The sequence below is a fragment of the Choloepus didactylus genome, chromosome 6 (assembly GCF_015220235.1).
Source record: "Choloepus didactylus isolate mChoDid1 chromosome 6, mChoDid1.pri, whole genome shotgun sequence".
NCBI lineage: Eukaryota > Metazoa > Chordata > Mammalia > Pilosa > Megalonychidae > Choloepus > Choloepus didactylus.
The window spans coordinates 52,064,785-52,079,448 of NC_051312.1; the positions used below are offsets into that span (position 1 = coordinate 52,064,785).

A 14,664-nucleotide genomic window follows, 5' to 3' on the forward strand; every position below is an offset into this window, starting at 1 on the left:
GATGTTTGTCAATATTTAAGTGAAAATTCCACAAGTCAAAGAGTCTTTTTCAGATATACTCATTCAAATATGTCTAGAGAGACTAATGACAAAGATGTGTCACATCTACTTAGATAAGTTTGTGGAGTATATTTTACTGCTTAGAAATTAGGATGTGAATTGTACAATTGTGCATACAAGTTTTACAAAATTTTATTAAGATAATGAAAAATCACATATAGATGAATCAGTACACAGGTGAAGTTGAAGAATAAACTTTAATGAATCATTAAATATTCAGATGAAAGAACCCTTAAAATCATCTATTCCATCCTGTTTTGGTTTGGTTGTAAATGTCAGAAATTCAACTTAGAGTGATTCAGTAAAAATAAAAGGGCGGGAGGAGTGGAAGAGGGAAATAATTTAATATCTTATATCCAAGAATAGGTTGCACAGTCAAATCATTGGAAGGGCATGGAAACAGCTGGACCTCCAGAACAACTGGGAACGGAATGTGAGTGTTCCCAGGAGCAGCTCTCCAACTCGTGCGTGTATGTGTGTGTGTGTGTGTGTGTGTGTTTCCCTTCCACATGTTAAAGTCCCTCTTTTTCACATGGTGGGAATAGTGGCTCTTAAAGCTCTTAAGTTTCACATCTTTCAGTTTCAGTCATTGCAGAGAGACCAAGAGCACTCCTTTTCACATTAAATAAAAAATTCTAGGAAGGAAACATTGGCCTAGAGTGGGCCAGTCACTCACTACCAGGATTAGCCTAGTTTCTATCATGGTCCACATGGACCAATTAATTGTGATGAGGGTGGAACACGGGATTTGGAGAGGGAGGTGGTCATGGAAGAACATGACAGACCCCAAGGTGGCCTTGTGGATGGGAGTCAGCTCCAGGAAAAGTGGAGAGTATGTAGGTATATCCAATACAGACTCCTTGTAACACCTATGTCTCATATGTTCTTCATATTTTCGTTTTGTCTTTCCATGCTTCATTCTGGATATTTTCTTCTGACATATCTTCCAGTTCACTATTTATCTTTAGCTGTGTCAAATCTTTTAAATCCATCCACTGAGTTCTTAAGTTTGGGTACTATGTATTTTGGTTCTAGAGGTTCTATTTTATTATTTATAGTTTATCATTTTTATCATTTATTTCCTTGAACATATTAATGTTCATATGTCTGAATCCCCAGTGGGTCTCTTTTTTTATCTGTATTTCTATCCCTCTTTTTAAAATCTTGTATTTTTGTAATGGGTAATTTCTGATTTAGTGCTGGACACTTAATAAGAAAAATTATAGAAGTGATTTGAGAGCCAGGAATTTTTCTTTTTTCAAAAAGGATTTAAAGTTGCTTTTGACAGGCATTTAGGGATTTAGCAATCCATTAGCAGTTTAATCCAATTTCAAGAACTAAGATGATTTGAAACTGAGCTTAAGTTCCTTCAAGGTCTGTTCTACTTCAGTTTTACTTGTACTTTCCAAAAGAATGTCTGAAGTTCCTCTGTTTCTCAGCCTCTTCTGCAACTCTGGCATTGGAAATTGGCAGCTCCAAATGCTGGTCTAAGCTCTTTGGGTTTCTTTTTTTCTCTTGGGTATTTTTCACTGCCTTTTTGGTTCTATGGTGCTTTTAAACAGACTCCTAAAAAATTGTCCAGGTTTTCTAGGTGTTCTTAGTGGGATGGTTGGTCCAAATTGTCTTGTCTTCCATTACCAGAGCTGAAGTCCTGGCTGGTACGTACTTTACTTATTTTGATATCAATTTTAACTCCTTGATTCTTCCCAGTTTAATACCTATACCATCATGAAAAGATGCCTTTTTTTTTTTTTTTTCCTTTTTCATCCAGGAAGACTCCAAATTCTGTTTCTTCTAATCTTTGTATCTTGGCAAGATACCCATCTCTCACTCACTGCGTGGATAACCATGGAGTGATTTCATGGTACTGCTCTCACTAAAGGCACATCCCTAGTTCTATCTATACCTTGTGAAATATTCACATGAATCTTGGCCTGGCTTGATGGGAGGAGAGAGAAAGAGGATCCAGTGAAGAAATCAGAATGTAAAAGAGGTAAAGCCACAGAAGATGAAGTGACAGCAGAGGAACTCAGTACTGCTGTTCCTGATGAAATGCCCCCCCACCGCCCCACCCCCGCCTTGTACCCACTGTATAGTCCACCCCCGCCTTGTACCCACTGTATAGTGTTCCCCTGGCTCCCAGCAGCCCAAGTGGCCCTGTCTCACCTGGCTCCATCTACTGTTGTCTAGTGGTTCCCTCCCCTCTCCTCCTGTCCTTGTGTCTAAGGCAGGATGTAAGAAGAGCCATGAGCCCCATCCCATTTGACAATGGGGTTGGATGTTGTGTATTGTGTTGGTTTATTTTGTTCTGAAATTAAAGTGTGCAAATAAAGATAGTTTTATACAACACACACATACACATACACACACAAAACAGAAAGATGGGTATATTTATGGAAGAAAATCAAAGTCAAGAGAGATTTAGTCATTGTTTGCTTTTAGCATGAGGTGCTTTTTTTTTTTTTACAGGTTTTAAAACTTTTTATTTGCATATTAAAAAATTGTGCATTCCAATAATTAAAATCATTTGAACAACAAAAATGGCACTCTGATTAAACTGCATTTTACAGCCTGTAGGGCATCTTGGACCAGCTTTGCTTTTACTCTAGATTCACTGTTGTCCCACCCAGCTTCTTCCTTCACCAACATGCAAGTTCTTTTCCTACCCTACCAGCCAGACAGGCAGATGGGAGAGGCAAGTGCGGCCTTCCTTGTCAGTAGTTCCTAATTCTTTGATGTGAAAAGGGGCAACACAGTCATTTAAACTTGATCCACCGTCTTTGCATCTTGCAAAGTTAACAGTTTCTTTGGAAGGCAGTAGATTTTTCTTTTGCTTTTCTGTCTTCTTCAATTTCGACTTATCGACTTTCTCAATCTCAGCCGTATCGGGTTTGTCAGACATGGTTGTAGAGGAAGCCCAGCGAGGTGTGTGAGTGAGAGGAGTCCGCATGAGGTGATTTTGAGTGTGTTTGTACACTGAGGGAAAGGCACAAGAGGAGAAGGGATTAAAGACTGGGGGGGCCAAGAAAAATGGATTGAACTAAGTCCTGGAGAAGATAAGAAGGAGCAAGGATAAGCTTTCCACCGAGACATGGGAGTATGAAGTAGAGATAAGGGAAGAGCTTTATAAACGCTGAGATAAAGGTTGGTGTGTGTGTACTAGAGCAATCCAGTTCTCATAAATTGTTTCATGGTGCTGTAAAATGGGGGAACATCAGCTCATTCTAAGTGCTAATAATCCACTTACCTTTCACTAATTATTTCCCCTTTAATACCTGCAACATACCCATTTTCTAGGTTCTTTGCTCTCTTCTTATTGGCTTTAAATACAGAAGTAGGAAACTTTTTCATACTCCTATAACTGTCTCTCACCTAGTATCTCACAAATTACTTGTTTCCTTTTCCCCCTGAAAAAGCATTTTGTAGACTTTTACTACAAGGACTACTTAATTTGGCCATTTACTGATAATGAAGGTAGAGGAGGACAGATGCTTTCTCTAAGCTAAATGAATGTCAAATATCCTCAGCAACTGATTATTTTTTGTCCCATCTTATTTTCTTATAAATGACAACTTCACAAGACTATGTGTTTTAGATGCCTTGTCAAGGTATAGCAAAATAGTGTAGGTGTTAAATAAATAGGAATAAAATCCCCAAATAATAAAACTGACTACAACCTAATCAATTTGTTAATGATGCAGAATCTGCACTTACAACTACCAGGAACAAAGCATAGAAATCCTTAATCACAGGATTCAGAAATGTTACATTTTGGTAAATTCCTTCCAGCAAAATAATAGCACCATGAATTCACTGAATATTTACTATGTGCCCAGAATTGTGCTAAATGCTTTACATGCATTATCTCATTTCATCCTATTTTCAGTTAATTCACATTAAATGAGTATTTTTATTTGATTCATAGCAACCTGATGAGAAAAGAATCAATATTATCCCATTTTAAGATGAAATAAATGAAGATTCAAAAAGATTGAGTAGCATGCCAAAATTCATATATTCCACTGATATATACAGAACTGGAAATCAAACTCATGTTTTTCTGACTCCAAAGCCAATGGGGTTATTTACAGCCTCCTCAATTTAGCACCTACAAGAGCTGGATAACACACTTTGCCCTGTGAAAGGATGAAGAATCATATCACTTGATTATTTGACAATATAAATCCTCACTTTGTGCAAGGAAGACAAGTATTATAGGCTAAAGCCTAGAGATGGGTTTTAACAGATAGAGGCAATTACTCAACAATCAGAAATGGAATAAGCCTTGTTTGATTTCAGCTTTGTATTCTGCTGTATGAGCAATGATATATTTAATAGGGCAACCACTGATGGGTTGAAAACGTGGTCAGTATTTAAAGTAACGTATTGACTAAGGAGATGTGACATTACCAAAGGGGCAGCTTCCTACTTTTCACATAAGAGTATTAAGTTTGATTTCTTTGCTTACTTGTGTAATAATTTTGGTATATAATTTGAGAGAAAAGTGCTGTGGTCAACAAGTTTGTGAAAGAATTTTAAGGTCTATATGAATGATAAGTATTATGAACTAGCACCATTGTACTTTACATAATTAATTCTATTGAATTATTTTTAGTGTTTTTGAAAATTTGTTATAATTCAACTTTTAAAAATAATTTACATTTAAAATTTCTCTTAGCATTCTTGCAGATCATCCCATGTGTTACCAAACATTAGTTGGAAATAGTAGCTGTAAACAGATGAAATCTGAGAAAATAATATAAAAATAGTTAAACTTGTCATACAACCCAGCCTCTTTAGAATATGATGCTGCGTTTTACAAACCATGCTTCATTTGACATCAAACATATGGCATTGTGGTTCTGAAAAAAATATATCTTTCATCAGGATTTCTGTCATTAAATTTATATTTATTAACTCACAGAATTCCCTTTACATTTAATACTTATCCCTTTCCATTATAGCATATGCTTACACAAAATATATCCATGAGAACAATGCAGGAATTTAAAAAACACAATGGCAAAATAGCTGCATTAAAATAAGCATATTACAGAATTGTACCCAGAAGCATGTGTTTAGTCAATTCTTATTTGTTACAAAGATGCTAATAGGTGAGGCTTAGTTTGTGATAGCACATGCTAGTATGGGCCTAACATTTCTTTTTTCGAGGCTGAACTTGAAACATAAGTTAATGTTCACCTCAGTTACAGGTGCCCTATTCAATATGTCATTGCTTATATGGCAGAATACAAATCTGAAATCAAACAAGAGGGCATACTCCATTTCTGACTGTTGAGTAATTGCTTCTATTAAAGTCTTTATGCTTTAGCCTATAATACTTGTCTGCCTTGCACAGGGTGAGGATTTATATTGTTAAATAATCAAATGGTATAAGAAATTCACATACTAATTTGAACAGGAAGTGGAAAGGGGAGGGTATAAAAAGAGGGAGAGAAGAGAGGTATTTTTTATTTTGTCCTAAATGGTAAGCCTTTAAAATATGTTTGTTGAATGAATACATATATATATTATTTTATGTTTTACATATACATATATATATATTTCTTTCATGTTTTAACCAAGTGAAAGTTCTGATATAAACTTTGTATTAGTTGTACATTTGGAATTTTACATTAAGAACTATCTCATAGTTTTTGGATGAGAGATTTCAAATGAAATTAAAACTATCTTTTAAGTCTGCAGGACAGACTCATCATGATCTCTGCTTCTTATTGAAAAAAAAGAATTTTCAAACCTCTGAAAATACATGCTCTGCAAAGACTACAGAAAATATGGTTTTTAAATATTTGACGATGAATTTTTAGAGATATTAATTTTAATGAATATATCTTTTGTGAAAAGAGAAATGTCCACAGTCCTTCAGGTAGGGTGTAGGGGATTGACCTAGGCACATTATCTTGTTCCCATTTTGAGAACATTGCCAACCAGAATTATTTCCAATTCTGATTTCACTGCAGGATTGTTCTGATTTGAATAAAGCTTTAAAAAAGTGGCAAACAAGTTTGGGAACTAGGGTTAAATATGTTTATAGAGGTAGATAAAATGACAAGTCTGAGGAAATTCAAAGTAAATCTTATCTACTTTATCCATATAGTTGTACCAAAATTTTGTTCACTTGGATTCACCAGTTTAGAAATTATAATCATAACAGCAAGGATTAATTTTCACTGTATTTGAAGAAATAGTTTACTGGACACATTAATAATAAAAACACAATTTCAAGGATAACTTCTTAAGAGAGCAAACATTTATGCACACTTTTAATCAACATGCTTCATTCTCCACCCAGTGTACCATTTCCCTAATTAATTCATACTCATCCTTCAGGCCACAATTCAAACACCACTTTCTCAGACTGGTTTCCTTTGATAGACAGATATATCCCTACTAGATACTCGTACAGTACCATGTACTGCTTTTTTTGTAGCACTTACCACTGTATCAACTTTATTTATTTATATTTATATTTATATTTATTTTTATGATTATTTCACTAATATCATTCTCCTCCACTAGATTCCCAAGAAGAGATACTGTGGGCTATGTGTATTTTACTTACCTTTGTTTCTCTAGTGCCTAGTTCAGTACTTGGTGAATAACTGAATAAGTTAGAAGTGCATATTTACAGATAAAGAGTTGATATGTGAATTCTGAATCAATTCTCAACAATTTCTTAAAGAATCCTCCACCAAACAGACTTCCAAATAAATGTTTTACCCTTATTACAGTTACTATATGCAAGTGAAAATACTCAGAGTGCATTTATTTTAATATATTAAAGAAATCAGATAGTTTTCTAACTCGAATAGACTTTGCTGAATTAATTTGAATAGATCAATTTAAAAAATGCAGGATTCAAATAATAGGAGGATTTATTATTTATCAAAGACATTGTAAGCTATTATTAAAATAAACACAACTGACATTAAATAAAAGTGTTATAAAACAATTCTATGTGAAGGCTCTTAAAGAAATTCTATATTTTTGCTCTGTAATATATAAAAACATGGCATATATTATACAGAAAATCTATTTAAAATAATGAACACTAAAATCTCAGCATTGAAAATGTAACAGTATAATGCATTTCCAAAATAATACTTGAAAATTTTATAGTTGTATGTTGCTAATATTTGAGATAGCATAGTAGCAACTAATTATCCCCAAAGAAGGAAATTAAAATTCATTCCATGATCATTATTAATTATTTGAGCCATAGAAAGGCTGTTGCAAATTTGAATATCTAAATACAGAATTTAGCACATGTAGATATGATTATATTATCTCTCTCTTTGACAGTTTGAGTGTACTTATTTAGATAACATAATACAACATAAAATGAAACATTTTTCTAGTCTTTAAATGATGCTCCCTGGTTTGAACTTTCTGTGTCATGTTAACATTCCCTACATTTTCTTTTTGAGAAAAAAAAATCCTAAATATCTTTAATTTTCAAACTTTCCCACATGTTCAGTAACACCGTTGCTGTAACACTGTTCAGGAACATCATATGAAAAAAATTAATCTGTGAGGAAAAATTTGAAGGATTAGATCATGGTAACTTTTTTTCTCATAATTTGATAGCTGCTCTGAGTTTGGCTGAGCGTCCTCTGGGGTTGTCCTGTACATCCTGGTCTTCTGGAGTGAGTACCTTCTTGTGTATTAATTTCCACATTAAAGGATCCCTTTCTATAGGGATGCCTTCCTTGTTTTCTTGACCCAAACCCAATCTTGATGTTTGTATCACCTTCTGTCTGGCACTTAGATTAAATCTTTCTGTCATGCTTATACCGAGCAAGAATCGTTTGACGATGCGATCCTCTAGTGAGTGGAAGGAAAGGGCTACAAGTCGACCACCAGGTCTCAAAAACTTCTGAGCTGTCTTCAGTCCTGTGTAGAGTTCATTAAGTTCATTGTTCACAAATATGCGAAAAGCTTGGAAAGTTTTGGTAGCAATATGGGTAGATCGCTGGAGCAAGTCTTTTCGTGCATAAATCGCAGAAGCAGGAAATGCACCTAGGAAAAGATTTTGGTAAAAACAGAAAAAGAGAAGAGATAACATTAATATTTTACACCATAAATCTATCACTTTGTGTTGTACATGTGTGTACCTATTTAAGGAACTAAGTTTTCTTAGAAAATTGTAGCATTTCATTCATATTTATCCCTCCTGTATCCAAGCATTCTCCCGAGATTTAAAACTCTCCCTCAGAATATCTTTCATAACTTATAAGGGTAATTAGAGGTGAACAAGGAGAGGAGATAGAGAAAGGAGTGGGCAAATATTTGAAGAAATACAAAATAACTTCCAAATATTAGTGAAAAACATTAAATCACAGAGGAAGTTAGGTGAACCCCAAATAGAATAAAAAAAGAAAACTACACCTCGGCATATCACAATCAAACTACTACAAGCTAAATATAACAAAAAAAAATCTCAAAAGCAGCAAAGAAAAACAATACATTACATAAAAGAGAACAAATATATGATTAACAGCTAATTTCTAGAGAGCACAATGGAGGCTATTAGGCACTGGAATGACATATTCCAAGAAGACTACAGCCATTGAAACTATCCTTCAAATATAAAAGTTCAAGGACATTTTCAAAATCCATCACGCTGAAATAAAGTGACACCAGATGATAATCTGGATATACAGAAAGGAATGAAGAGTTCCAGATAGGTAGTAAATATAAAAGACTATATATATAATTGCTTAATTACTTTAAAAGATATGACTGTTTAAGCAAAAAGTAAAACACTACATTCTTGGGTTTAAAATAAATGCAGATGGTACTATAAGTTATAACAATAGTACAAAGGATGAGAGTGAGTAAAGGGAACTACACTAGTGCAAGAGTCCTATATTTTACTGGATGTTAAAGTTGCATAGTGTGATCCCTAGAACAACCACTTAAAAAAAGGAAATAAATAAAGCTAACAAGCTAATAGAGAAGAAATGACAAATAGAAGACTATTAATTTCAGTAGATCATTTATAAATCCCTTGGGTTTTCTACATAGATAGCTTGGTCTGTAAATACTGTTTTACTTTTTCTTTTGAAGTCATCATACCATTTTCCCCTCTTTTGTAATTTTAATTGAAGCAATGCTACTCATTTTTTAACTCTCTTTAAAGCACTAAATTGTTAAAAAGCAAAAGAGAAGATAATAAATCAAAAATATATCAATAATTACATTAAATATAAATGGAATAACACTCCAATCAAAATTCAGAGATAGTCAAGCTAGAAAAAATAGCAAGACCCAACCTTGTGTTGTGTACAAGGAATGAACTTTCAGTATAAAAACAAAAATAAGTTGAAAGTAAAAGTCTTGGAAAAGATAATCAGAAGAAAGCTGGAGAGGCTATATCAATATCAGACAAAATAAACTTTAAAAAGGGATGCAAAGAGCAATATTTCCTGTTGAGAAAAATGTCATTAACAGTGAATTTAGCAAGGTAATGAGATACAAGGTTAATATACAATAACTGCATTTCTATATAGTAGAAATGAACAACTGGAAATTAAATTTTAAAATTTTATTTATAATAGCATCAAATACTTAGGAATAAACTTAAAGAAAAATGTGCAAGACCTGTACATTGAAAACAATAAAACACTGCTTAGAGAAATTAAAGAGGACCTAAAAAAAAGAAGAGATACTATGTTCCAGAATTGGAAGATGTTAAGATAGCAATTCTCCAACATATCATCTATAGATTCACCACAATACCAATCAAAATCCTCAAAGACTTGTTTGGTAGATACTAAAAAGGTGCTTCTAAAATATATATGGAAATGTAAAGGACTTAGAAGAACAAAAACAATTTTGAAAGAGAACAAAGTTGGAAGATTTACAAAACTTGATTTCAAGACTAACTATAAAGCTAAAGTAATCAAGATAGTGCGATACCGGTATAAGATTAGATGTTTAAATAAATGGAACAGACAAGTCAGAAATAGACCCAAATTTTTATGAGTAATTTATTTTTGAGTTGTCAAGTTAATTCAATGGAGAAATAATAGTCTTTTCAACTAACAGTGAAAATAACAGTGCTGGAATAACTGAATATCTGTACAAAAGAAGATAAACCTAACCCTCAACTCACAGGATATACAAAAACTAACTCAAAATAGATCACAGACCTAAGAGTAAAACTAAAACTATAAAAAATATATCTGAGATTCTGCATGAAGATGGTGGAGTGAGACACTTTGGGGCATCCAGCAAAAACTGGCAGAAAAATCTTTGGAAGAACCAGAAGCTTCTCCAGAAAACAGCTAAAGGACTACAGTAATAGGGCAAGAGCCAAATCAAGAAAAAGGCTACTTACTTACAATCATGCCTAAGAGTCACCCTCCAGAGGACCTCTTTTGTTGCTCAGATGTGGCCTCTCTCTCTCAGCCAACTCTGTAAATAAATTCACTACCTCCACCCTATGTGGAACATTACTTCCAGGGGTATAAGTCTCCTTGGCAATATGGGACAGGACTCCCAGGGATGAACTTGGCCCTGGCATTGTTGGATTGAGAATGCCTTCTTGACCAAAATGGAAAGGAAATGAAACAAAATAAAGTTTCAGTGGCTAAGAGATTTCAAATAGAGTTGAGAGGTCATTCTGGGTGTTATTCTTATGCATTATATAGATATTCCTTTTTAGTTTCTAGTATATTAGAATAGCAAGATGGGAATACCTGAATCTGTGGAACTGTAAACCAGTAGACTTGATTCTTGATGATTATGTAACTATTTAGCTTTTATCATGGGACTGTGTGATTGTGAAAACCTTGTGACTGACACTCCCATTATCCAGTGTATGGGCAGATGAGTAATAAAATAAAGATGAAAAAAATATAAAAAGAATAGGGGGGATAAGGGGTATGGAATGTTTTGGGTGTTATTTTAATTTTTAGTTTTAATTTTTCTTTATTTTGGAGTAAAGAAAATGTTCTAAAATTGATTGTGGTGATGAATGCACAACAATATGATGATACTGTGAGCCACTGATTGTATACTTTGGATGGATTATATGGTGTGTGAATATATCTCAATAAAACTGCATTTAAAAAAAAGAAAAAGAAAAAATCCACTTAAAACAGTAGAACCTTGTGGCACTCTGGCTGGCCCTTTCCTTCACTGGTTCAGAATTGAGCTGTCCTGCATTCCCAGTGCAGATCCCTGGTCTTGGTTCCAGAGGGAGAAGAGTGACCCTTAGGCACATACTGGGAAAACGTTATGTCTGGACCAATCTGTCTGGTGACGGCCTGAGGGACATACCAAACTAAAACTAAAACTTACACTGCATATAGAAGGTGGATCACAGAGCTCTCCTATTGACCACTGTGAGAGAGCAGTAAAGTAGTTGTCTGGGGCAAGGAATTGCTGCTTGCAGGACATAAAGTGCAGTGGCCAGAGCTGTGACGTAACTATTTTCTAGGGAAGAGGGGACATTGTATCTGTGTAAACAGGGGAATTCCTAGGGCCAAACAAACATGCCCAAGAAAAGACTCATGCAGATAAAGGCATAGGAAGACCCCTGTTCTGGTTTGTTCATGCTGCTGTTATGCAAAATACCAGAAATGGATTGGCTTTTATAAAGGGGGCTTATTTGGTTACAAATTTACAGTCTGAAGGCCATGAAAATGTCCAAATTAAGGCACCAACACGAGTATATCTTCACTGAAGGAAGGCCAATAGTGTCTGGAAACCCTCCATTAGCTGAGAAGGAATGTGGCTGGTGTCTGCTGATCTTAGGTGTGTTCCAGCTCCTCTCTCAGATCCTGTGCATTCTTCAAAATGCTGCTCTTGGGGCATTTTGTCCTTTCAGCTTCTCTGGAGCAAACACTGGGCTAGCATCTCCAAAGTGTCAGCAAAAGTCTGCTTTAAACATCCATTTCAAAAATGTCTTTCTTAGCTGCTCTGAGGTCCTTCTGTTTGTGAGTTATTTTTAATAGGACTCTAGTGAATAAATCAAGACCCACTCTGAATGGGCAGTGTCCATATCTCCATGGAAACACTCAAAAGATTTCAATCTAATCAACACTAATATGTCTGCCCCCGCAAGATTGCAATAAGGAACATGCCTTTTTGGGGGACATAATACATCTAAACTGACACAGCCCCTATGCTTTGGCCTGCAGCTCTTCACTAAACTCTTTGTATGAATAAGCTTTGAAAGAGAACACTCACACAGGTCAATCAGCAAAGACTAGGAAAGGCGTTTTCTTTTTACCTTTCTCCCCCACCTCCTCTTTTTTTGTTAGCTCCTGGCATTTAAGGAAAGCTCTGTCATAATGCTATTTGGATCCAAGTTTAAGGAATAGAAGACTCAGAGTCTAAATTCTGGCATTAAAATATCAAAATATCCAAGTTTCAACAAAAGATTGCAAAACATCAAAAAAAAAAGGAAACAATGGGCCAGGGAAGGGGAGAAGATTAAAGACTTGGAAACCATCAGTGAGGAAGATCATACCTGGGACACTCCAGACACAGATGTAAAAAAATATGTTCCTAATATGCTCAAAGACCTAAAGGAAAATATGGATAAAGAACTAAATGAAATTAGGAAAATGACAGATGAACACAAAGAGAACATTAACAGAGAGATGGAAATTATGAAAAGGATCCTAATAAAGTTGAAGACCACAGTAACAGAAATTTAAAATTCCCCAGATGGGTTCAACAGCTGACTGGAGTTGGTAGAAGAAAGAATAAGTGAACTTGAAGATAAGACAATTGAAATTATCCTTTCAGAGGAGCAGAAAGAGGAAAGAATGAAGAAAAGTGAATAAAGCCTGAGTAACCTGTGGGACACCATCAAGTGTATGAATATATACATTGTGGGAGTCCCAGAAGGAGAAGAAAGAAAGGAGCAGAGAGATACTCAAAGAAATAATAACTGAAAACCTCCCAAATTTAACAGAAGACATGAATATACACAACCAACATGCTCAATGAACTCCAAGCAAGATAAACTCAAATAAACCCACACTGTGCCATGTTATAATCAAACTGTCAAATGCTAAAGATAAAGGGAGGATTTCTGAAAGCCGCAAGAGAGAAGCAATGTGTCACATACAAGGAAGTCTCAATAAGAATGAATGCCAATTGCCCTTTAGAAACCATGGAGGCAAGAAGGCAATATTTAAAACGTTGAAAGCTAAAAATTGCTAATCAAGAATTCTGTATCTGGCAAAACTGTCTTTCAAAAAATGAGGAAGGGATTAAGACATTCCCATATAAACAAAACCTGAGGGACTTACTTCATCACCAGTAGACTGGCCCAACAAGAAATACTGAAGGAGTTCTACAGGTTGAAATGAAAGGACACTACACAACCAACTGAAGCCACATAAAGACATAAAGATCTCCATTAAAGATACTGATATGGGTAAATATAAATGCCAATACTATTGTATTTTTGGTTTGCAACTCCACTTTTTACTCCCTTCAGGATCTATAAGTCGAATGCATAAAATGTAAAGATAAATCAATGGTTTTGGATCATTAAGTATAAACGTAATTTGAGACAAGAAAAACATAAAGATGGGAGGATGGATGGATATAGGGGCATAGTTTGTCCTACTGAAGTTCAGTTGATATCAAGGCAAACAACATTGTTATAGCCACATGGTAATCACACAAAAAAATGTAAGAAAATAAGCAAACTCATAGATTCAAAAATACAGTACAAGTTACCAAGGGTGGGGGCAGGGGCAACAGAAAGGTAATGCAAAATAAGTGTAGGGTTTCTGTTTGGGAGTAAAGGGAAGTTTCTAGTAATGGATGTGGTGAGGATACAGAAACACTGTGAATGTGACACTGAATGATATGCTTGGGAGGGGTTGAGAATGGGAAGATTTATGCTGTATATATGTTTCCACAATAAAAAAGAAAGATAAACTAAAGAGATAATGAAAATTAAATGCAATACATGATCCTAGATGGGATCTAAGAATGGAGGATAAAAGGCTCAAAAGGACATAAGAAAATATTGGAATAGAGAATGTAAGCTTTATATCAATATTAAATTTCTTGAACTTGATAACTGCACTTAAATGGTTACATAAGTAATTCCTTGTTCATAGAAAATGTACATGGAAGTATTATGTGTTCAAGGATTATGATGTATGCAATCTGCTCTCAAATGTTCAGAAAATAGATGATAGATAGACAGATAGACAGAATGATACAGGAAAGGGAGCAAAATGTTAAAATTGGGGGATTTGAGTGTCTGGGGAGTGAGGTGAAGGTATGCTGGAGTTCTCTGTAGGAGATTTGCATTATTTTTGCAACTGGCCTGTATGTTTGAAACTATTTCAAAATAAAAAACTTAAAATCTGATAAAGCTTATATTTTATCAAAATATCCAAAATATATGATATGGATGCACATTATACATTACATATATATCCATAGTGTATAATGTATACATTATATCCACATAGTCATAGTGTATAAAGAAACCCCACTACTTCATAAGACAAAATACCCTTTTGAAAGATGGGATATCTTTCACACACTTCACAAAAGATATATAAATGGCAAAAAACACAGGAAAAGATGTTCAATATC

General features: G+C 34.6%; 1 protein-coding gene across 3 annotated transcripts in view; it reads right to left on the minus strand.

Annotated features, from left to right (window-relative positions):
• Positions 1-5,654: 5,654 nt before the first annotated feature.
• Positions 5,655-14,664, minus strand: part of METTL15 (methyltransferase like 15) — a 269,152-nt gene continuing 260,142 nt past the window's right edge. For all 3 annotated transcript variants that reach the window (XM_037840014.1, XM_037840013.1, XM_037840015.1), the window contains one exon: positions 5,655-8,100. In XM_037840014.1, coding sequence (XP_037695942.1) covers positions 7,655-8,100 — 446 coding nt within the window. In that variant the 3' untranslated portion in view covers positions 5,655-7,654. The remainder of the gene's footprint in view (positions 8,101-14,664) is intronic.